The sequence below is a fragment of the Giraffa tippelskirchi genome, chromosome 3 (genome assembly GCF_054371585.1).
Source record: "Giraffa tippelskirchi isolate mGirTip1 chromosome 3, T2T-mGirTip1v1.2.pri, whole genome shotgun sequence".
In the NCBI taxonomy this organism is placed as follows: Eukaryota; Metazoa; Chordata; class Mammalia; order Artiodactyla; family Giraffidae; genus Giraffa; species Giraffa tippelskirchi.
In genome coordinates, this window is record NC_137277.1 from 29,328,755 (window position 1) to 29,353,704 (window position 24,950).

General features: G+C 51.8%; 2 protein-coding genes across 7 annotated transcripts in view; one reads left to right on the plus strand and one right to left on the minus strand.

The window, feature by feature from the left end:
* Nucleotides 1-21,746, plus strand: part of PIGL (phosphatidylinositol glycan anchor biosynthesis class L) — a 48,254-nt gene extending 26,508 nt beyond the window's left edge. Inside the window, exons 3-7 of one of the 5 annotated variants that reach the window (XM_081583768.1) lie at nt 4,578-4,668; nt 7,935-8,002; nt 9,734-9,765; nt 11,550-11,683; nt 20,175-21,746. In XM_081583768.1, coding sequence (XP_081439894.1) covers nt 4,578-4,668; nt 7,935-8,002; nt 9,734-9,765; nt 11,550-11,683; nt 20,175-20,264 — 415 coding nt within the window. In that variant the 3' untranslated portion in view covers nt 20,265-21,746. Of the gene's footprint in view, nt 1-4,577; nt 4,669-7,934; nt 8,003-9,733; nt 9,766-11,549; nt 11,684-13,101; nt 14,014-20,174 lie in introns of those variants that run through there. The other 4 variants (XM_081583766.1, XM_081583765.1, XM_081583767.1 and 1 more) reach the window with 4 other exon arrangements.
* Nucleotides 15,547-23,894, minus strand: CENPV (centromere protein V). 2 transcript variants are annotated; one of them, XM_081583770.1, is made up of 5 exons: nt 23,490-23,894; nt 21,427-21,525; nt 20,114-20,183; nt 16,809-16,923; nt 15,547-15,854 (listed from the first exon to the last, which is right to left on the minus strand). In XM_081583770.1, exons 1-5 carry the CDS (start codon nt 23,840-23,842, stop codon nt 15,730-15,732), a joined length of 762 nt encoding a protein of 253 aa, XP_081439896.1. In that variant the 5' UTR covers nt 23,843-23,894; the 3' UTR covers nt 15,547-15,729. The 2 variants fall into 2 exon arrangements, with proteins under 2 accessions (XP_081439896.1, XP_081439897.1); XM_081583771.1 differs by having other exon boundaries at nt 15,547-15,993.
* Between the last annotated feature and the right edge of the window lie 1,056 nt (nt 23,895-24,950).

Here is a 24,950-nt window from a genome sequence, read left to right on the forward strand (position 1 = left end):
CTGAAGCAAACCCACCGCGTGGTTCACACATACCTCAGGTTGGGTATGGCAAGTCCAGATGTCCCTTAAATATGAAGCCTGACTAGTCTTAAGGCTTGGCCTCTGTTCTTCTATTGAAACAGTAGGGAAGGGGGCCAGCACAACACTTCAAAGAACCACACAGCCTGAGGACACTACAGAAACTAATTAGAACCAAATAGGTCCAAAATGGCCAACCCCTCAACTTCCACTAGACCTTGAGCCTCAGTATTCATTCATTATTATAACGTATCAGCAAACTAAGTGACACATCCACAGGCACCATGACAGTTCCCAGGCCAACCATAAAGGTCAAAAAGTGGATAGTGGCCCCATTCCTGCAGATCCCCACCCCTTCCCCAAAATAGCTGGAACACTTCTCGCACTCAGTAGCTCATGAAATTACCCACCCCTATTGACAACCCCCTACCCTGTGCCACTCTGGGCTTCTGAGATGGCCCACATTCTGTCTGGGATGTGTTTCTCTCTAAAATGAAACCAATTCTTTCCTATCACTTTGTCTCTCACTGAATTCTTTCTGTGAAGAGACATCAAGAACCTGATCTTCAATAAATCCTGAGACCAGGTGTAGTGGTCTCAGTTAAAAGACCATGGGTTCAAGTACCAATCAGAGCTGCACCGTTTCGCTCTTGTTGCTGAATGACATCCATGTGATTTCCCAGGAGAAGGGCTGGTTACCAAGATGAAATGGGGCTCCTGACAACATACATGTTCCACTGCAGCCCCACTCAGCCAGCCCCTAGTGCCTCTCACTCCACGTATAACTCATTCCCTTCCAACCAACTCTCTCCAGCTGTAGAAAAATGTAAATGACTGGCCTTTTCTGGCTTTCCTGGTGACTCAGACAGTAAAGAATCTACAGTAAAGAATCTCCTCCAATGCAGGAGACTTGAGTTTGATCCCTGGATTGGGAAGATCCCCTTGAGAAGGAACTGGCAACTGACTCCAGTATTCTTGCCTGGAGAATTCCATGGACAGAGGAGCCTGGCGGGCTACAGTCTGTGGGGTCACAAAGAGTCAGACCTGACTGAGCGAATTTCACTTTCATGAGTCATGAGGATAAGGAAGTAGGTATAAAACACCAGAGATTTTTAGGAGGCGTAGAACTCTGATAAGAGTTGTCCCTGTTCGTCTTTCCCTCCAGCATATGAAGTACACCGCTCTTTCTCCGTGATGCTATTCCTGGTGAGTTAACCCGCTTTCCACCTCCTCCTCTTAACACTGCTCCTCACAGGGAGATCTGCGAGGTTCTCCTCGCTTCATCTCTGACTCCCAAGTGACATCGCTAGGATCTTATCCCAAAGAAACACTGAGAGATTCATATGAAGTGTTACGTATAACAATGCTAGTTACAACTTTTTTCAATAATAAAAATTGGAAACAACCTACATAATCAGTAAAATAGAGGCTTTACAAAATGATGGCATATCTAAATCAAGATCTGGTTATGCAGCAGATGACAGAAAATCCACAGTGACTACAAGAGCTGTGACAGGAGATGCGTTGGCTGGGGCTCAGGTGGAGGGCCAGGGCACCTTCCTTTTGGCGACTCTGCTCTGCCTCGCTTTCAGACCTAAGTTAACTACATGCATCTCAATGGCAGCTTCAGTTCCAGTCCTCCTCCCTGACCCCAGCCAGCAAAACGCAGGACAGCACCAAGAAAAATAGGGCAAAGGCCGTTCACCAACACTCCCTTAAGGAGGGGCTGGACGGCTGACTCACATTTGTGTTCACACCTCTGCTGGCATGTTTATCTAAGGCGGGATTGTTAATCCATCAGAGAAAAAAGAAACTATTGCAAAAATTACTACTTGGACCCAAGCCTTGAGTTGATTAGGGCTGAATTTTAGATAAAAGTCTTCCCTGGTGGCTCAGATGGTAAAGAATCTACCTGCAATGCAGGAGACCCAGGTTCTATCCCTGGGTCAGGAAGATCCCCTGGAGATTGGAATGACTATCCACTCCAGTATTCTTGCCAGGAGAATCCATGGACAAAGGAGCCTGTTGGGCTACAGTTGATGGGGTAGAAAAGAGTCGGCACGACTGAGTGACTAACACTCACTCGTAGGCAAAAGACAGCTCATGTTGTTGATCTCACAGGCGTCACTTTTCTACACTTAACTGTATTTTAATAAAATATAAAATTTTATATTTTCCTGCCTTGAGGGGAAATGGTCCCCTGGGGATGCCTTGCTCCCCTCTGCAATTCAATTTTTTATTTTCTTTTTTTTTTACTTATTTATTTGGCTGCACCAGGTGTTATTGCTGCATATGGGATCTTTAGCTGTGGGTCCCCAACCAGTGATCGAACCCAGTCCTGCTGTCTTGGGAGCAAGAAGTCTTAGCCACTGGACCACCAGGGAAGTCCCCTTTTTTCCTTCTCTTTTTGCCTCTAATTTGTTTTTATAAATTTGCTATCTTTTAAAGCTCTTACTTGTATGTTTCAACCTCTAAAGGCAGGTATAGCTGCCTTTGGCTCAGTCAACCAATCAAGCACTGTAATGCAGAGCCTGGCATGAGAAGACCCTCCTCCAGGGGATCTTCCAGACCCAGGGATCGAACCTGCATCTGTTGTGTTCTGTGCTGGCAGGTGGGTTTTGTACCACTAGTGCTACCTGGGAAGCTCATTCAAGGTCCCTACTCTTTCCTAAAAACTACCATCCACCGTCAGCGTTTCAACCTCACTCAAAAATTGCATATGACACAAAGTCCTAGACATCAGGGCTCTCAGGTCACCAGTGTGGCCCAGGTCCTCCCAGCTCTAGGGTTGACGCAGCACAGGCCCCAGGCACTTGGCGAGCAGGGAACTGTAACTCGTGTGTTCTGTCATCCAACCTGGCATCATGATGCCCCCTGGTGACACTGGGCCACTCTGATCGTAGGCAGAGCTCAAGCAGAGCTGCTAGGGTAGAGCTGCCCACCAGCCACTGCCCTGTCTCACTCCCCTGAGCCTGGACTCCTGCTTGCCCAGCAGTGACCTCCGTGACCTCCCTGTTGCCCTCTGTACCTGGGCAGCTAGTGGCGACTGCATTCCCAGAAGGGCAGACTGCTGCTACCCTTGAAGGTTTAGGCTCAAGTCTGAGGCATAGTTGAGAGCAAATGTCCGTTGGGCACTTGCTTCGAGCGCTGCCAGACACCTGGACCAACGGCAACCATGCTTCCCGCCTCCCTTGCCAATCAACTGACTTCTCAGTAGGTCTGACCAATAGTTGGCCGTGATGGGAGACTGGAAGGTCTCCCCGCTCCTCACAGCACCTCTGTCAGCAGCTGAATGTTTTCCGGGCCTCCAGCTGCTGCCCTTGTAGTTCCTGCCATCAACCACTCCCGTTCCTAGGCTCTGATGTCTTTCCCTAGAGGCAACAGTGGTTTCTGGCCTTGCCAACCTCTGATTGTCTCCTTGTTCCCTGGTTTCCAAAATGACACCTTGGTGCATTTATGCGGGCCTCCCAGCCAGGGGGACATGTGTAGTTGTTCTCACTCCTGGGTATTTCCCTGGAAAATTCCTGAATCTCTTCCTGCTCGAGCTCAGCAGGTCATGTTCTCCATCCCATGTTCACCTCGCTCCCAAGGAATGAGGCCTAATAAACTTCATCCTGGTCCCTTCCTCTCCATTCCTCCCGGTTCAGTCCCTGCCGCCAGCCGAGCTGTCTGTCCTGTAGAGGCAGGAGCATTAGGGAGCCCCTGGGGGAATGATGGGCAGGATGGTGCTTTCAAAGTCACCCTGGCAGGAGGCTCCCTGGGGTGTGGAAGAGGCAACCAAGGAAGTACAGAAAGTCGCTGTGTTGTTCTGCCCTGAGATTCATGTTGTTTTCCTCCTAAAAAACTTTCAGCACCTCTCCCTTGACCATAGTCCTAAATGAGTCTGATAATGCCCTGTGTCCATGGAGAGGTGACATCCACCTCCTGGTGGGAATCGGAGGACCCCATCCCCCCCAGCATAGGTGGGTTGCGCCCAGGACCTGAGACAGCAGAGATGGCCATCTAGTTATAAGACTATGAATAATGTCTTCACAGTGGAGTCAGACCTTGGCCTTGGCCTCAGATCAGCAGGTGGTGGTGACAGTGGATTGAAACAAGGCCCAGAGTGGCCTGCAGAGACCCCTACCCCTGGGGGCACCTCCCCGGGGCTGAAACTTCTCCCCTGTAAGTCAGAAAACCTGCATCAAACCCAACTCTAACAGCCCTGCAGCATGCAGGCTACTCACCTGCATCGTCCAGGCTCCTTCACACCTGTCTGAGGTTAAACGAGGTAACTGAGTACTTTTACCAACAAGCCATTCCCGTGACTTTTACTGAGACACATCGGAGTTCTGCCCCATGTCTCAGCTCTTGGGGAACCACACCTATCCCCCAGCTTGCGGACAGATCTGCTTCCCTCCCAACCTCCCAGCCATGACATGAGCCAACAAGATCCCCTGAGTGTGCTGTGTTTGGTCTGTACGTCCTCAGCACCCCGCACGCTCACACACCTACCAGAGCTGAGGGGAGAGCCTGCACCCCGTTAGAAACGGTTTCCAACGTGCGCTTCTTCCTTCCAGGGATTTCCCAGATGACCCAGACATGCGCTGGGACCCAGAGCGGGCAGCTGATGTCCTCCTCCGGCACGTAGAGGCCAATGGCATCAACCTGGTAAGGGTACACGCCCTCCTCTCCAGTAGAGACCCAGCCCATCTCTCTGCACCTTTCCTGTGTAGCCACAGAGCTCAGGGGGAGGCAGAGATTTTCCCAGACTGTGCCCTCTTCACCCGCCCCCCCACCTCCATGCTGCCCCTGAAAACCCAGGTCCCCACGAGCCTATGCCACGACACGCTGGCACAGAACAAGCATTTTCATGTTAGGGTGTCACTGTAACTCTGGGGGTAAGTGTTGTCCTAATGCTCACCTTCATCGAGGAAACTGAGGTTTCCAGAGGCTCAAAAGCTGCCCAAGGTCGGTAAGCATGAATCTAGGGGTTTGAGCCTCCATTTTTCCCTCTAGAAAACGTGAGGATAAATCCACAGCCCCTGCAGGGAGAACATTCCTGGTTAGAGCTCCGGTGGGCATTCGATTCACCTGCAGAGGCAGACGGCTTGGGAACACCCAACTCAACGCTCAGGCCTCGCCAGCCTGCATCCTGCCAGCAGTCCATCTTAAGGTGCCGGGAATGTGTCCACATCTAAAATAAGAATAATAACCCTCACGAGTTAATATCCAAATTCTACCATTTAAAGCCCCAGCCATTGGCTTTTAAGTTTTTATTAATCCTTGTTAGAAGGTGAACCCCACTGTCAGGCTTTTATCAGTGATGCATCCTCTGAGTGAACTGAATTATTAGACCATTGTTAAGAGCAGATTTTCGTGGATTAGTCAGACTGCCTTTGTGCTCTAATGACATAAATACAACGGAAGCTTCGTCCACATGGGCCAGAAGGGGCACCTAGCCAGCTGGCTGTGAACCACACGGAGCTGGAGGTGCAGGGGGGCCGCTGGCCCCACCAGGGCTCTGCACCGGCTTTGCACTTTGTTCTGGCCAGACGAATGGTCACCAACAGCTGCAGGTCCACCCTTCCTGGATGTACCTTTCTTCAGGGTCTGAGGTGATAGCCGGCCTGGCTCCTCTTGCCCTGCTCTTCCCAGACCACACTCAGACGCTCTCAGGGCTCCACAGCCTGGCGGTGGACAGAGCTGGTCCTCAGGGCTGGCTGGGGCACAGGACGGGGTCTGTGAGGTGTGCTGTAGTGACCCTTGGTACCCCGTCTTCCTGGGCAGTGGCATGCCCACAGCTAGTCCCCAAACTCTCTCCTCTCTGGCTTTGGTTCATAGGAACAACTGGTCTTCAGTCACTCCTGCTTGTGGGATAAACTCCCATCTTTGTGAACTTGGCCATCTCTGACCAGCCCTCCCATAGGTGCCACTCGCTGGTGATCAGGGCTGGACCTCACTAAGGGGCCGAGTTCGTGTTTAGACCACATCACAGCCGCAGCTCTGAACATCCAAGGAGGAAGTCAGGGCACAGACACAGAAGAACCTCCCAAGTTTGTTTCCCTGAAAACTGACTTGTGGTCCAGGCCCAGCTAAGACTGCCTTCTCCCAGAAGCCCTCTGTGACTTCTTCAGCCCCCTTTGGGACAGTATTTGCTGTGTGTCTTGCCCCAGTGACAGGTGTTGCTGTTTATCCTTCACCATGTCCTGTGAGCCACTGTCTTAGAGAAGTGAAAACAGCCTATTATTTACTGGGGTCCGGGAAAGACTTCATTTAAACAAAGGTTTCAGCAGTTGAGGGGGGAAGGTGGATAGACGCCATTGCTGCCAGGTCCTAATCTGCACGAGACCAGGGGGTGGAGACAGTTCAGCTTAGCCCTCCTCACTGCAGGAAGACTAGGGGCTTGTTGGAAGGTGTGGGATATACAGGAAACAAGACCTTGGAGAATTTTAAGTGATGGAGACGAACTGCAATGGCCCCAAGCCTCCAGAGCAGGGAGTGCGCCCCGGCTGGCCTGAGACAACCGCGTCCCAGAGTCACCTCCAACGAAGGCAGCAGACACTCAGCCTGGGCTGCTGTCCAGGTCCAACACGTTCCCACGGGGCTTCACTTGACCTTCACCTTGAGCCAGAGAGAAAGGAGGGAGGCCTCACTCTCCCAATCTCACAGATGAGGAAACCAAGACACTGAAGATGAAATCGCTCCCAGGAGCGACGTTCTATGATATGCCCAAGGGTCAGGGTAACTAGGTCAGAGGTGAGAGTGGACTTAGGCACTCCACGCTTGGCTGCACAGAAGGATGGGATCAGAACAGGGTACCTGAGTTCTAGGGTGAAGTGTGTTTTTTTATAAATACATTATAGTTTCCAGAGCAATTTTAGGTTCACAGTAGAATTGGGCAGAAAGTACACACGTACCCCTGGCCCCACGACTTGTTACAGTGAATCTACCCTAACATGTCATCATCACCCCAGGTTCACGTTAGGGTTTACTCCTGGTGCTGTGTGTCCCCTGGGTTTTAACAAATGTATGACACGTATCCATCATAATAGGATATGCTTGTAAGCCTTAAAAAAAATTTCCCACTGTGGAGAATTTCAAGCATGCAAAAGTAGAGCAAAGAGTATAATGAAACTCATGTTCCCATCATTCAGCCTCACTAATTATTAACTCAAGGTCAACAGCGTTTTTCTTTAAATGTCGGCTCACCTGCCCCTGCCCATCCGTCATCCTGCTCTCTTGGCTGCCTGGTCCCCTCTTTCCATCCCCCTCAACCAGCCACACCTGTGCCTTTTTCTGAGTCCTGTCTTCTTTCCTACATTTTTTTTTTTTTTACTTATTCCAGCTGTTCTTTTACATTTATTATTATTATTCAAATTATTCTTTGGGTTTTTTAACTCATCTGTGCAGAAATGAATCTGGTGCCTAGGCTAGGCTTATAGTTGGAGAAGCAGATGCTGGTCTGAGAATGTGGATGCAGAGGCAGCCTACGAGGAACCACGGGCTTCTGTGAGCCCCAGGGCACGGTGGACACTGTCCTCTAGCGCTTTCATGCCCTCGACACAGCACCAGGAAGAGGGACCGAATAATCAGACGGCTTCGACGTGAACAAAGGTCACGCAGCAGCCAGTCGGGAAACCATACGTGCTGATAAGAGGCCCAGCAGATAAGAAACACAGACATGCTAAACCCAGGTTTCTCTCGTGGCCCAATTCCACTCTGCTCTGCCATCTAGGAACAAGAGCATAGTCAAACCCACAGCCACAGGGCTGAACAGCGGTCACAAACCACCGACCGGCTCCCAAGTCAGTTCTGATTCACTCAGAACTCAAACACGTTCAGGGTTCTGGGTCCTCCTGTCTGTCCCAGGTGGTGGGGGTGGAGGTGGGAGAGACAGTTCAGACAGTCTGGAGTGAAGCTCTGTGTCTCTGCAGGTGGTGACCTTCGATGAGGGGGGCGTGAGCGGGCACGGCAACCACGTCGCTCTGTATGCAGCCGTGAGGTACGATGGTGCACCAGTTCCCTGGGCAGCTGGGGTGGGCAGTCTCATCACTCTCCACCCCGTGGGTCATCTCACCTCATCCTCCCAGGAGCAGGCGCCCTCAAGTCCTAGAGTTATGACCTTGTCTCCTAACAGCTGAGTCTCTCTGTCCCCAGATGCAGCCAAATGCAGGAACTGACTGGATCCCTCCCTCTGCTTTGGCCACAGAAAACATTATAGCCAAATTTCACCTCCTTGTAGCTCACGGGCAGGTCTGAGGGCTGGGATCCATGAATGGGCATCCTCCTGATTTCAGATCTTTCTTTGGAGAAGGAGGATGTGCATGTCATTTGAAATCTCACCTGTTCTTTGCAGCCACTCCATTTTACTGACATGCATCTGCATTTAGGGCTTCCCTGGCAGCTCAGTGGTAAAGAATCTGCCTGCCGATGCAAGAGAGGCGGATTCAATCCCTGTGTCAGAAAGATCCCTTGGAGGAGGAGATGGCAACCCGCCCCGGTATTCTTGCCTGGGAAATCCCATGGACAGAGGAACCTGGCGGGCTATAGCCCATGGGGGATGCAATGAGTCAGACATGACTGAGCGACTAACAACCACAACCACCGCCTGTATTTAACTGGTTTAAAAAAAAACAAAACAAAAAAAACCCTGAGCCTCACAGATCTTGAGGGACTTCTCTGGGGTCATACAAACCTGTAGCTTATGTCCTGATCTCTTGAGCCTTCTCCTCCCGGCCCCACAAGCAGCTTGCTGGACCCAGCCTAGGGAAGGAAGAGGGCAGCTTGAGGTCAAGGACTGACTCTATGCCCTTCTTCTGAATGTGCCCGTGCTCTTCAGGGCTTGAAGATGTGTCTCCAGGGCACCTCTCTCCTGCCCTTAGATCTGCCTGTGAACTCTTTCCTTGGAGGTCATCCCCAGGGCTCCACCCAGAGTGCAGGATGAGCCGCCTCTGAGCTCGGCATTTTCTATTTCTCAGGCTCCTTAAGTCAGGCCAACTTCTTGTCTTTAATCCCTGCTCCTGAGAATCCCTTCCCCATGAGTCCGTGTGTTGGGGTGTGGGGGAAGGGGACTCTTTGTTCCATTGCCCACCTGTCAGCTTTCAAAACAACAAGAAGTTCATTTTCTTATTGCTGTTAGACCCAGCTCACCCCTCCTCTTAGGATAAATGCTTTTTCTCACCACACTGTGCAGCATGTGGGATCTTAGTTCCCCGACTAGGGATTGAACCTGCGCCCTCTGCAGTAGAAGCACCAAGTCTTAGCCACTGGACCCCCAGGGAAGTCCCCTCACGCCTCCTCTTAGGGCAGTGAGCACAGAATGGCCTCTACTACCAAAAGGTGTGTGCAAGGGGAGAGGACTGTCAGGGAAGAAACACCAATTAACACTTTACATATTTTCCCACCATGCTCACATCACAATCACATAAAAGAGAAAAACTCTGAAGAGTCCATTGTCGTTACTTTCATCTCTGATGGGCACAGCTTGGACCAGGGCACTTCATAAGCCACTGGTCATCTCCAGATTGGCTGACCTTTGATGAGGGATCCACCCTAGCCCCCTCAGCTGTATCCAGAGGTATGAGGTTCGAGGAATTTCTGTGGTGACTTATGCTCAAGAACCTGCCTGGAAACCTACGTGGAGGGACCCCAGGGTGGGCAGGCCTGGCTCTGACAGCCCCTCCCGTTAACTACAGAGGGTTCTCACTCGCACTCTCTCCGTTTCCTCTGCCAGGACCCTGCACGCAGAAGGGAAGTTACCTAAAGGTAAGGCCGGGCCCTGTTGCAACAGGTTGCTGCTACTGTCCCTCTAGGGTGAGAGTGCTAAATATACAGAGAGCTGCCCTTGGCCCAGTGGCGGGAGAGGCAGGGCCACTCTGTCCTGACTCAACTCACTGTGTCTGTCACAGGGGGATCCCCAGGCCTCACGGTCAAGTTGTGTCCACTGAGAAGTATCCTCTGGATGTGAGGGAGGAGGGGGTGTCATCAGGGTTCTCTAGAGAAACAGACCAACAGGAATGCAGATAGACAGATGTGCTGCTGTATATATTATACACATACATACAGATGTTTAGACAGCATCACTGACTCAATGGACATGAGTCTGAGCAAACACCGGGAGAAGGGAAGGACAGGAAAGCCTGGCTTGCTGTGGTCCACGGGGTCACAAAGTGTCGGACACGACTTAGCGACAGAACAACAACAATAATATATAAGAAGGAATTGGCTCACACGATTATGGAGGCCAAGAAATCCAGGATCCGCCACCTGCAAGCTGGAGGCCTAAGAGAGCCAGGGCATCCCTCATTCAGTCCAAGTCCAACGGCCTGAGAACAGGGAGCCGATGAGGTCGGTCTTGGTCTCGGGCAGATGACCAGGGTCCAGCTCTGCAGTCAGACAGTTGGGGACACGTTCTCCCTCTCTCTAACTTCTGCTCTCCTCGGGCCCTCCCTCGATGGACTGGACGAGACCTACCCAGGGCTTCTGCTTTCCCCAGTCGTCCAGTTCAGATGTGAAACCCATAGACACACCCAGAAACAATGTTGACCAAGAACCTAGGACCCAGATGGGCTGACACAGGAAGTTAACCGCCTCTGTGGGCCTTGCCCCTCGCCCTCCCGGCTTTCTCCCTGGCCAGCTCTATCCCACTTCTAGTGTCCTTCCAGGATGTCTATCCAAGCTCACATCTATCCCCCAGGTAACTGACCAGGCTGTAGGTGACTGCTGGGCGCTGGACATGTCTGAAACACTTCCTAACTCACCGGAAGGCATCTGACCGCCCTCACCTCCCTGAGCCAGTTTCTGTCTGGACGTGCACCCCTCATGGGAGAGCCCTGGGGACAGAATGATGGACCTCCAGGCAGCACGCCCTCTCTGGGTGGGCTTCTGGCTGGTGAAGCTGCAGGGGCTCAGGAACACAGCTCTGGTGTGTTTGCTCAACCCTGGAAGACAACCCCGGTGGCGCTAGTGGGAAAGAACCCACCTGCCGATGGAGGAGACAGAAGAAACCTGGGTTGGGAAGATCCCCTGGAGAAGGGAATGGCAACCCACTTCAGTATTCTTGCCTGGAGAACCCCATGGACAGAGGAGCCTGGCGTGTTCTCACAAAGAGTTGGACTGAGCAACTAAGCACATGGCACACGGGAAACAGGCAGGTCCCACACTCACAAATGACCAACAGCCCATCATACAGACGAGAAATTTGAGGTTCACTGAGGTGAAGGGACTTCTCCAAGCCCATGAGTTCTCCAGTGACGAGCAGGAGCCAGGTCTCCAGCCCCCTAAGACAGAAAGTCTGCCTGCACCACTCCTCCCTTGGGTTTGACCCCAGCCTCCAGCAGCCAGTCTCTCCCTGCTGGGGGCACAGAGCAGACAGAGGGTGGCCTCCAGGTGTTCTGGGCCCTTTCACCCTCTTATCTGTGAGAACGATGGGCAACGAGCAGCTCTGATAGTGCCCTGCCCTGAGCTCCAAAGGCAGGGCACGCGCCTGGGGAGTTCAGGAAAATCAGCCTGGAGCTGCAAGTCTCCCCACCCTCCCCCTGCCCCCGCAGGGTGCTCGGTGCTCACACTCCAGTCTGTGAACCTGATGCGCAAATACCTCTGTCTGCTGGACCTACCCTGCTCCCTGCTGCTTGCCCATGACGCCCTCTTCGTGCTCACCCAACGCGAGGCAGCCCAGGCCCAGGTGAGGACCGCCCCTCGCCCCCACACTGCTCCCCCCGCCCCATTCCAGGTCCCTCAAAGCCCCTCACCCAAGGCCTTCCAAGTGGTTCTGTCCCCAGGGCGGGCCCACAGCCAGACACTGGGAGCCATAGACCTTCAGGGACTTGCACCTTGTCTTCTGAGTATAGACATAGCACAAGCTGGAAAAAAAAAAAGCAAGTGACAACATAGGCTCAGTGTGGAAAGTCTGGGAGTAGTTACATAAAAGCAAGTCGAAAATAAAAATCATTCATCAAAACTACCTGCAACCCCACCCCGTACAGGTAATCACTCAAACACAAGAGTATTGACATATATATGTAAAATGGGGTGACACGGAGCCTGCTGTTTGAAACCTACTTTAACATCATGACCGTCTTCTCTGACATCCTTACATGTTCAAATATTAATGGCTGCCTGTGTTCCCTCACATGGACATGCCATAAAACAGTTCCCAAACCCCTGAGGGTTGGACATTTTGACTAATGGGGTTTTTACTGTTGTACGTGGACCAGGCTTCCAGCTTGAGTGTAAGAACTCAGACCTGTCAGGAGCCTCAGTAAAGACCAGTGGGTAGCCCGCTGTCTGCCTGTTGAGGAGTCAGGCCAGGCGAGGCCCTCTTGGTGAGAAAGTGGTGGTCAGTGGGGCGGGGGGTCTGAGAAGCACTGGGCTAGGGACAAAGCTGCCCAGGAGTTCTAGCCCTTGACCGTTTGCATTCCTGCCATGGAAGTGGAAAGGGTCAAGGGCTAGAACTCATGTGGAACTCAGAGTAATGTTTTTTTTAATGTTTTAATTGGAGGATAATTGCTTTACAATGTTGTATTGTTTTCCTCTGAACAGCACCATAAATCAGCTATATGTCTACACATGTCCCCTCCCTCTTAAACCTCTCTCCCACCTCCCACCCCATCCCACCCCTCTAGGCCATCACAAAGCACCAGACTGAGCTCCCATTATCTATTTTACAGACGGTAATGTATATATTCCAATGGTACTCTGAGAAAAATTTTTATTTAAAAATTGTGGTTGTATTTCCTGTTGAAACCATGGTATGTAATATTTTTGCCTGAATACAGTGATGGTTCTCATCATCAGCTTCAAGCTTGCAGTCATTAGGGGGTATACATCTCTAAAGCCATGGATGTTCGAACAATGAATATAAAATGAGTTTTTTACATAAACGTTTGCAATGATATTTGCTTAGATTATAAGCATTAGTTATGGTCCTTACAGAAAAACAAGAACTGTATTTATACGGTATATCTAGTTAAATCAGTTGTTATGATCTATTCTATTTAGAAACCGAGCTACATTAGTTCTGAATAATAGGATAACACTCCCCCACCAATGGCAAAGAGACCCTGTACCTATGGGTACCGTCTCCTTTCTTCTTCTTCTCAGAGTGGCTGTTATTTACCCAGCTTAGCTGATTCAGAGGAGTCTGAGCAGAAAACAGCCCTGCAGAGTCATATACATGGGATAACGGGGCCAAAGGATCAAGAATATAGGTGGGGCAAAGGAGTGAAGAATGTAGGCTCGAGTCACCCTGAGGGCTCTGGGTTCCAATTTCAGCTTTACTGCCTACTTGCTATTTGAGATGGATGAGTTTCCTCATCTGTTTAAAAAAAAAAGCAACAGTAACAGGGTTGTCATCACGGGGATGTCAAGAGATGGTGAGGGGTGGCAGGAAGCAGCCACTGGAGGCCAGTCCTGGGGGTTTCAAAGGTCACAGGGGAAGCCAGGTCCGGCTGCTGCGGCTCGGAGTGCACAGGTGGGAGGAGGCAGATGGAAACAACACACGGCCAGGCACCGGCTGCAGAACCACTCCTCTCGTCCCCCCAGAGAGCCATGTCCCGCCACCGCAGCCAGCTGCTCTGGTTCCGCCGCCTCTACATGCTGTTCTCCCGCTACATGAGGATCAACTCTCTGAACTTCCTCTGAGCTGGGACGGGCTCTCGGATCCAAGGAACTGAGGGAAAGACGGCCAGGGAGCCCAGGGCCTGTCTGAAGCAAGCTTGTCTCCCCAAGCCAAGGACATCCCAGCATCAGCCTGAGTCCCAGGGCCCTCTCATCCAAACTGCCCGGCCTCTAATAAAATGGGGGCCGTGCAGACCCAATGGGCTGCCAGACCTGAGCTTCCTCTGGGCGACAAAACCACAGCCACCAAACGCAAACCAAGCCAAGGACAACGACAGCTACCTTGCTAGCTTCTCGAGTTCTTCTGTGGAACAGTTCACACAATGGCACAGTGTCTGTCAACTCCCTAACACAGACCTGCAATTATAAATAAATGTAAAGGTCTCTGGAATCCCATCCTATGTCATGTATTTTTACGTTTTTTCCAAGGCAGGCTCACCCCCGCATAAACACACAGAACAACAGTCTATACTGAATTTGTTCAACCATCATTCCATGGGTTTATCTTTGTGGCCTACACATCAGATTCAAATCTAGGGAAAACGCCTCCACAAGGGGACTTCCCAGGTGGTCCAGTGGCTAAGACTCTGCACTCCCAATGCGGGGGACACGAGAAGAGCAAGATGCTACCAAATACACACACACAAAAACGCAAGTTGCAAAACAAAACATACAGAATCTAGTGGTAAAGAATTGGCCTGCCAACGCCAGAGACATAAGAGATGTGAGTTTGATCCCTGGGTGGGGAAGATCCCCTGGAGAAGGGAATGGCAACCCACTCCAGTATTCTTGCCTGGAAAATCCCATTCACAGAGGAGCCTGGCGGGCTACAGTCCACAGGGTCACGAAGACACAACTGAAGTGACTTAGCATTTGTTTTTAAGAGACACAAAACTATGTGTTTTATATGCCACTGCAAGAGGGAAGCACGTCAGAAGGGATGTTCACTGCACCAGAATATACTCCTGTTTCACCTGTAGAACGCTTTACCAGCTCCTTCCAACTGGACTTCAGCTGATGTCACAAAGAACCCCAGTCCATCTGGACATCCTCCTCTTGCTCTTTTTTTCTGGTCTATTCTCCCTCCCAGATAATTTCATAAGTCACTTTCCTAAAGCAAAGAGCAATACTTCCTAAGCGTTTGCCATTATGTATGTACGTATACACCCAGTAGTTGGTAATGGAAGGAATGCTTTAAGAAAGCATCTTATTGTAATAAATAAAGCACTGATTATGATAACAAAGCTACATGAAACATGGAGGGTGGGGACGGGGGACAGGTCAGAAGACTGTTTAGAGCCCTCAGGGCTTCCCAGCACATATAGGACAGAGCCAGGACGCCACAGGAGGCTTCTGTTTTTTCTGACCCTCTACTTCTTCCCACCACAAGCCTGGCTTTACCTTGTGCCCGCACCTCTGTCCACAGCTGTTTCTCCCTTCTCTTCCCAAATCCTGCTTCCTTTAAAAACATAGGCCCAAAGTTATTGTTGATGGGTAGAGGGGGCTCAGTTTTACAAAATGAAGAGCGGTGGAAATCAGTGGCACAAAACCATAAACATACCCAGCACCACTGAGCTGTGTACTAGAAATGAATTTTGTGTATTTTACCACAATTGGGAAAAAAATCAGAAGCTGATTGACTTAAAAAAAAAAAAATAGAAACAAGCTCCCATCACATTCCCCCCCAGGTCTTCCACAACTAGCTGCTTCTCCTCCAGACCCCTGGGTTCATGTTCTTGTCACAGCTCGGGTGGCTTGTGACCCCTCACCATCTCTCGTTTGTCCTTTGACACCATCCCCCCCGCCCCGCCTCCTGGCCAGGCCATGGCTGCAAGAACCCTAACAGTGCTCAGTAATTACCCGCTGCTGAACCACTGGCCTCAGAAGCAAAACCAAAGGACAGAGAAGACGACAAACCAGAGGAACCGCTTTAATGTTAAAAATATTTATTTCTCTAGAAGATCGCACAAAAGTCAAGAAGGGGGACAGAGGGGTATCAACTAGCCTATGTCAAAATCTGAGCTAGGGGAGGACAAGAGCTGCCTGAAGACACTGGTGGCCGGAGCAGATTGCAGAGGCCGTAGGCCCTTCCTGGGCAGGAGGCACGGGAGCTCACTCCTTGGACATGTTCTTGATGGTCTTGTGCTCCTTCATGGCCTTCTCCCAGTCACTGCCGTTGAACTCCTCCACCACCACGCTGCGCACGGTGCCCTCGTCCAGGCAGTGGGGGGCAATCCCTGCAGGGAGGCGGGTGTGAGAGCCGGGCAGGCTCTCAGACAAACCCACCCCGCAGCTCACCACGGCAGCTCCTGGCTCATTCTCCTTCTCTCAAACGGGGCTCGGGGTGGCCAGGGCTGACCGTCAGTCAACATCAAGCTGAGAGGACAAAAGAGAAAGGCTCGAGCCTGGAGCCACCTCTGCTGGCAGCCTGAGGAATTCACAGGCCTCGTCCAGGGCGCTGAGAGGTAACTTTCTCAGCTTTAAATATGTCCCCATCTGTACAGGAAGACAGGTGGGAAAGACGCTCCATGTGGCAGGAAAGGAGCAGACAGGAGCTCTATGGGAAGAAGGGTAGGCGGGCAGGGTGACGTCAGGCGCCCCTAAGGCTCGAGGCAGCTGGCCCATAGCAGTCCTGGAGGCTGCATCTCTGCAGGGCCAGGTTTCCAGAAGCAGCCTCCATGGCTACTTCCTACCCGATTTGCATGGCGGCTGGTATCATTCTTAACAACTGTCTAAGGGTGGTTTTGCTCCCAGATCCAAGAAGAGGGACCTGGAGTTTCCCTGTTTGTGTCTGAACAAGCCCAGTTTTACTGGCATCATCACTGCTGTTCATCCTCACCTCCTTCATGCACCCCACCCCCCACCCCAGGCCCATGTCCTCCCTCTGCAGTGAGTCCCCCGGCAGCATCCAGCTCCCACAGCATCAGGAAATGCGAGTCAGGACCGGAGGGTCTCTGGAGGCCCAGGACCAGGCTATGTCGCGTCTGCAAAGAGTTCAGCTGACGAGCCCCACTCCTCTCACACACGCGAGGGAGAGGTCTGGCCAGGCAGAAGGCCGGCTGGAGACTCCAGCACCCACTCCCAGAGCACGTCTCACCCCAGGCGGCCACAGGGAGTCGGTGCCCTGAGCCTGCCCCCACTCCACTCACTGAAGACTCCAGGGGTTGGAGCCTGCCCCCATGTCCACTCACCGAAGCCTCCAGGGTTGGAGCGGGGAGAATAAAAGCTCTGGACGCCGCAGCGCTTACAGAAGGTGTGCTGCGCCTTGTGGGTATTGAAGGTGTATGTGGTGATGCTGTCGGCTCCCTGAGAGACACAGACAAGGAGCTTCAGTTGTCTTTTACAGAAATAAACCCTGTAAAAATCTTAACGGGGAACACCCTCTGGCCCGGCTCCCAGGGTCACGAGGACACATCCAGCCTGAGGTTGGGGCCCATCCTCACGACCTGGAGACCCATCAGCCTGGAGCGTGACAGCTGAGGGCTCCTCCCAGGTCAGCTGCACACAAAACCTCTGATCTTAAGCTCCCCCCTGCATCCCAGGCCTAAATGAGGAGGCATAGGCGAGGGACTGGGTCCCCACGTTCCCAGACAGCACCACTCAAGGCTTTGATAACACGCTCACCGTACTCAAATTCATCTACAAAGGACCAGGGAAGAACACATGCCGGACGTCACAGGCTAACATCCCTAACGGAGACACAGACAGGAGACCCAGCAGAGGATGTGCACAGACAGTTGAGAAATCGGCGGACGACGTGCACAGACAGTTCAGAGAAACCGGAGAACAAGTCTCTCTTTAACCTTTGACAAGATATCCACGCTCACAAACTGCAGTGAGGTATGCTCTTCATTGTCCTGGGCAAACATCACCAACTGAGCTTACTCAGAACTGCGTGTGTAGAGAAATGTGCACTCCTGGATGTGAGTCACAGGAGTACAAATCCACAACACTGGATAACATCTGCCAACATTCAAAACGCACATTTTCTCTAACCCAGCAATGCCACTTCTAGAAATGTATCCTGCAATTAAGACTCTGTATTTTATCCAGCCACGTGGATACAGGTGTTAACGCACCATCTGTAAAGGCGAAACCTTATAAAAAATGGAGAATGTCCCACATAAGATTAAAGGAATCAAGTACAAACATAAGAATGGAATCTCTTCAAGTTTTGAAAAGAATGAGGCAATTCCACTTAGAAATACTAACAAACAGACAATCTCCAAAGTTACAGAGTGAACTGAAAAGGCGAAGTTTGAAACAATTTGTGCAGTACACTACCATTCCTATTTTTAAAAAGCACACACCCTGGCATGCACTTTCAAAGAAATAACTGAGACAGCAGTAGTTTATCTCCGGAGACACTGCATGACTGAGGGTCAGAGGTTTCCACATGTCTTCCCCGACCATCACTGTGGAGAGGATCCCTCGGAGTCGCACAGAGAAGTGGCTCCCTGAGGGGCCTCTTCTCAACGCCCCCTCGACCCCTCCTCCACACACAGGCAGCAGAGAACAGTCACGTGGTCCCCAACCACGCAGGGTTACCTGATCAAACACTTCCCCTCAAGAAACTCACAGCCTCATGGCCTCCTGGGTCTCATCAGCACGAGAGCCCGGTGTGTTGACACACAGACCCCACCCCACCCTGTCCATGCATCCACCCACCAGCCTGACCCACCCCCAAAATTTCTGCTGAACACACGGCCCATCTTAGTTGTAATGCCCTGTACGTTCAACCTCCCTGCTCACTTCTGTCTCCCTGCTCTGTCAGAAATCACCATCATGACGACAGACCCGTGGTCAATTCTCCCGACCCCAGGGGTCACACCCTCTGAGCCTGACCCTGGGGCACCAGTCCTTCCGCTCTGAGGATGCTGAGTTCCAGCTTGCCCACTGGTCTGCCTCCACCCTCTGGCCACGAAGGCCAACCTGCAGCTCCCTGGACATGCAGACTGTGTGCCCCCGACAGGCCTCATCTCTAGGGGCCTGCCCGAGCCCACCGGGACTCGCCACCAGTCAGCCTCTGCCACGCTGCCCTGCTTAGCTCTCCACACAGCACTTCCAGGCCTCTTATTTCTCTGTCTCCCCCTCGTAAAACATAAGCTCTGAGGGGACAAGGGCCTTGTCTGCCACATAAACGGCTGGGTTTCAGTGTGACAGAGCCTGGCACACAGGTGCCCATAAACACTGCTGAATCAAAGAATGAGTTCTGTACTTAATTTTAAAGAACAAACAGAAAACAGCTCCTTCAACAGGCTGGGTCAGAGAAGAGAACAGTGCAGTAAACACCAGGGCAATGACTGATGAGCGGGCCCATGCGGGGGACAAAGTGGGTAACTGTCAACTCTGAAACCGAGGGCCCCTGGCCGCCCATGTGTCTTCGGGGACCGCCTGTCTCAGGGGGTCGGGCCACAGCATCTAGCTGGCACCCGGGGGAGGGGGTCTCATGGGAAAGACAAGGGCAGGCCTGCTGCCCACTGGCACCCTCCTCCCACTCAAGACACCCACGGGAAAGATCCAGGGCAGACAAAGAAGAGCAGACAAACTGACCCAAAGTGCCTGGGATTAAATCTCAGCCTCTCCTTCCAGACGCTCACTGAGTGGCCACTCAGTGCCAAGGCCCCAGGGCCAGAAGTGCAGACATGACCAGAGGTGCTTCCAGGAGGCCCTCCTGACCCAGAGAAGGAAACCCTCACACAGCAAACCCCAAAGCAAAGACACTGATCAGACCACAGCGGGCAATGGGACCCGAGGACCAATCACAGCCCCATCCCTCCCCGTGAGCACAGAGTGCCAAAGCTTCTGTACTCTTTGACCAGAGATTTTACTTCCAAGAGAACCAATCCAAAGAAACAATTTCTAAATTATTAAAGACATACACACAGGGAGCTTCAAGATAGCACTGCACTCAACCTAGACGTTCAAGTGTAGAAAATCACTTGTGGTACATTAATATAAAAAAAAAAAAAACACTACAAATACAGCCATAATTGTATAAGTAGGAAGTGGCTGTGGCCGGGGTGGGGGTGGGGGGAAAGCCTTTCACCCTGTACCTTGCAAAGCTGGGACCAGGCACTAAAAATTCCCCCAAAGAATAGTTAAAAATCTTTTCAATCATTTATTTTTCATTAGGAAATGGTAAGAGTCAGTTATAAAACAGAAAAAGGTAAAATTCTGTGCTGAGAAAAACACATATATTTAGAAGTATTCACCCATATCCAAAATAACACACAAGGACACACACCAAAACACAATAGTGGTTACCTTTGATTGATAGGTTCTGGGTGATCTTAAATTTATTTTTTGATCCTCCGTGTTTATACATAATGGATCAAATACGTATCCAAAATATAAAGGAGCAAAATAACATAACCTTTTAAAGAGAAGCATGAAACATGGGTGACAGGGAAAGTAAAGCCCCCAAGAGGCCCAGGAGGCTCCTGGCCCCCTGAAAGCCAGGGCAGGGCCCCCCAGCCCTGCTCAAAACACTCACCTTCAGAAGCTTGAAGCGAGAGGCTGGGACAATGAAGTGTTTGTTCTGCTTCTTCTTGCAGATGCTGCAGCTACGGAAAGACACGAGCAGACCCCAGACAGTGAACAACCCTATGTGCCCTCTGGGTTTCCCCGACCCAGGAGCCGGCTGACCATGGAAGTGAAGGCCCTTTCACTGCCCTCCAAGGAACAGCGGCTCGGGCAGGCACGCTGGGTGCCTGGGGGCCTCTGCTCCGCAGGTCCACAGCCAGCAGTGCAGGCCACACAACCCTAAGAAAACCAGGACGTGCAGAACCACGTTCCCGCTGCTCCCCCCGATCCCCCCGGTTTACGAGTGAAGGGAAGGATGGGTTCTGGAGACTCACAGAAAACAAGCATCAGGCAGACCTCCGCTCTCTGCCTCGGGATCCACATCCCCAGCAGAAACGGACAAGGAGGCCTATGTGCCCTGACCTCCTCCGCGCATCAGAGGAAGCCCAGCTCCACGGCCCACAGGTCCTCAGAAGTAAATCTAAGTCCCTCGTTTTAGTCCGCCTTTTATGAAACTAATTCCACACAGGGTCCTCTAACAGCTTATTCCATGGGGCTGCTTCTTCCATCTGTCAGTACTGGGTCAGGTCCCCACGGGAGGAATTCCACAGAATCTATTCTTCACATATAACCCAGGCACCATGGCACCAAGGAGCAGAAAGAACTGGCTATTGTTGAACAGTCAGTTACATACCAACCACAGGTCAGAAGTCAAGCCTGGAGGGCCTGACCTATTACAAGGCGGGCAGGTGCTGACACCAGGCCCTCTGCTGACCCTGGTAGCGTCACCTGCCTCACCTAGACAAATGAGCCAGGTGGCCTGGGGCATGGCAAGCTTCCAGGTGTGCACGCACTTGCCTCACCCCACCCAATTCTGTGGAGTTCTGCAGACTGTGCCCAAGGCCTTTCATCCAGCATCCAGCCTGACCATCTTCAAGGTACTACTCTCTCCCACACATGGGTGGCACTCTTGCTGAGAAACTGCCTGGCACGAATCGAGGGACCCCTCCACGTCCCCTGAGGCTGTGCTGCAGGACTGAGCTGTGTCACACACACAGCAGGCTGTTATTCTTAGCCTCCCGCCATCTTTAAAATTTTTAATAAAAACATCTAACACACATAAAAGGAAAACACAGAACATGAACCTTTATGTACCCATCACCTGACCCCAATTCCCTGCTCATGGCCACGGTTGTTTCACCTGGATCCCAACTCCCCCGATGATGCTGAAGCGCCCTCACGCGCTGTGTCCTCTGAAACAATGTAGGAAAAGAAGACACTCACTTGCAGTCAAAGATGTGCAGGTCAGCCGAGGCCCAAACTTCAAAGCGCACGGCCCCACAGTGGCAGCCTCCTGTGTGTTTCACCAGGCCCTGGTATTCACTGGAGGGAACAGAAATCAGAGAGATTAGGATTCCTAAGCGGTCAGGCCACGGTGGAAAGAGAGCAACAAGATGGAACTGGAGTCTTCACAGGACAACAGGGACACGTTTCTGCTTTTGAGGAGGCGCCCTCAGTTTTATAAAAGGATTCAGTGCCTTCTTTGTCTACAAGCTCTTTTTTCCACTTCTATTTTGTTAAGCCGCAGAATAAATTATTCCCAATGTATGGAAAAGAGAACTGGGGTGAAGATCCTAAACCAGTCACCTGAACATTTTTATTTATATGGCCAGTATTAATTAAGTTTTATAAGCAGGGCAATAAAAAAACAAGGTACAGCAGACAGGGTCCAGTCTTAGGGACCTTGAGCAGCCATTACACAAATTACTGAATATTTACATGACTGTGAAAAAGGTGTACAGGCTGCTAAGAAAAAGAAAGACAAGGGGACCAGACCGAGTCCAGTGGTTCAGAAGAGTCTTCGAGAAAGTTAACAAAAGGCTCCTATAATTCTGCTGTATTTCCCTCCAGTATTTTGCATACATGTGACTTTTTACAGAGCTATCTGTACACATTACGTTCAACTTTAATCCCTTTAAAACTTGTAAGTCAAGTCCTTCACTGGACATTATTAAGATTTGATAAATATCATCCAAGTACTTTCCAGAAGGGCTGAATACTCTTATCAGTAATGAATGAGAAAACATTTCACTGAATCTTCTCAAGCAATAATTACAGGAAAAGTAGCTTGCTGCAGTTTTATTTTGCATTTATTTGGTTACCAAGACTGTATGCTTTTTCATGTTTCTATACAAGCTGACTCCATCAATTTGATATATTTTTTCCCTACATACACAAATAATGCTTACGATAAAAAACAAACATTTGACAGTGCTAAAGATGAAAGTCTCCTAACACCCAGAGGGACCCACAGTTAACTGTTTGCTCTATGTTCCTCCAGATTCATACAATAATGTTTTAACAGTGACAGTGAAGAGTTATATATTCTTTTTAATTTAGTTTTTCTTTCTTGAACGAATGTAACTTGCGCCAATCTGATAGGTTAAAAAAAAAACAACTCATCCTTTCACGTCAACACTTTGAAACCTTTCTGTTTTTTTTGGCCATTTATCAGTTTGTTTTAAAGTCTAAATTTACTCCAAATCTGCGTTTTACGACACTGGGCAGTAGCTTGCACACTTTAAGGGTTCAAAATTGTTGGATGATGTAGACTTTAAAATGTTCAGCCTACAGTCCAAGATGATACACCAAAAAGTGAAGCACACAGAAAACCCAATATTCCATCTCTGAGCGGAATCGCCTGACGAAGAGAATTCCTTACGAACAGAAGACAAAAAAGCACTTTTAAGAAAAAGAGATCCTCAAGTTGTTATGCAATTGTTAGGTTGTTTTGTTTTTTGGGGGGAGGGGTTCTAGTAAAACACGACTGACAATGAAATATTAAGGGCGCTACAGGCCAGGGGCCTCATCTAGACGACTAGGCGCCCCCCGGAGCTAACAGCTCACTGCGAACCCCACGGACCGTCCAAAGTCCTCCTGCGGCCGCTGGGGAGCCGGGGGTCCTCGGCCCGCGGTCGCAAAGCTGGGGGAAGCAGAGCCCCGGGCCCTGGAACGCCTGCGGAGGTTTCGAACCCAGCGGCCCGCTCGGTCTTCCCGCCGCCTGGCTCCGCGCAGTGCGCGCGCTGTAACCGGGCTGTCGGCCTCCCCGGAGGCTTCGAACTGTCCCAGCGCCTCTCGCCCCGGCCCTGCCCTCACAGCTGCTCTCCAAACACACATGCACAAACACAAGAGAGGCCCCGGGACCGGGGAGCCGCGCCGACCCTCATCCCGGGAAGCCTGCTGCCTCGGCGCGCAGCGCTGGCCGGGCGGAGGCCTTTGTCCGGCGGGTGCGCGGCTCGAGCACCGCGGGGACGTTAGGGGCGCCGGCCCAGCCGCGCCGCACTCACTAAGTGTCCAGCAGCAGCTTGGCGGCGCCCTCGAAGCTGAGCCTCTGCCGCTTTTGGAAGGTCTCCCAGCGTTCCCGCTGCTCGCCCAGGTCCAGCTCGGACGCCGCGAGCGCCGCGGGCGGAGGCGGGGGCAGCGGCGACACCGGCGGCGGCTCCCCGGGGCCCGCCTCCTGCGCCGCCGGCGACCGTCGCTTGGCCGCCGGCTGCCTCGCCGCCGCCCGGCTCCCGCCCCCGCCCTGGCCCGCGGGCCGCCGTGAGCGGTCGGCACTAGGGGCCGAGACGGCGGCCCTGGAGGTCCCCGGCCGCTTCTGCCCTCGTGGCTTGGTCGCCCCGCCGCTTTTCGCCCGCCGCATGGCTCCCGCAGCCTGGCGCGCAGGCCTCTCCGCCGCGCGTCCACGATCACCCGCGCGCCCGCTGCGCCCCGCGCGCTACCGCCGTCTGCGCGCGCCCGCCGCCCCTCTGGCCTACGGGGCTCTACGCCCGCCCCGCCCCGGCCGGTGTCCGGCCTCGGCCCCCGCCCCGCCCGCACCTGGCCGCCGCGAGCGCACCCACCCCTGCCCGCCGCGGGGCCCGCACCTGCGCCGCTCCGGCCGGCAAACCCTGCGGGACCGCGCCTCGGGCCTCGGCTCCCGACACTCGGGGCCCGTTTGCACCTGCCGCGGCGCCTCCGGGCCCCTTGAAACCCCTGAGGGCTTCCTCCTGCCTTCCTGAGGCCTGGTTACCCTGAATTCCCAGTCACACGCGAGCAGGCACCCTGGGGCAATTTCATCTCCGATTAGGACAGCACCTGCCTGGCAGGAGCCATCGCGCGCCCGAATGAGCTAGGTAACGTGGATAAATGACCTGCCTCTCCTGGACAAGCAGCAGCTGAAATCAGAGTTCTTACACTTGGGCTTTCCTGACAGATTATAAAACAGCGTCTTCAGGAGCTCGATGGTCAACAGATTTTTTAAATTTAATAAATGAATGAACTCCGCACCAAATTCCATTATTATGGTTCTATTGATCACAGCACCAATTTAAAGACAAACTCACAAGAACCACTGATGGAACCCAAATATTTTCCAAACCTATTTTGTTTGGCTCTTCAAAGAAATAATTTTCATTTACTAATTTTTCTACTTTTGTGTGCCCTACTCCCTTAATTTTCACCTTCCTTTGTTAACTCTGTTTTTATCTTATCGTTAGTTGATGGAATTAAATACAGAGGTCCTTTATTTTTAGTTTTTGTTGTTCAGTCGCTAGGTTGTGTTTGACTCTGCGATCCCATGGACTGTAGCACGCCAGACTCTTCTGTCCTCCACTATCTCCAGGAGTTTGCTCAAATTCATGTCCATTGAGTCAGTGATGCCATCCAACCATCTCATCCTCTGCCACCCTCTTCCCTTTTTGCTTTTAATCTTTCCCAGCATCGACTTCTTTTCCATTGAGTGGGCTCTTTGAAGCAGGTGGCCAAAGTAT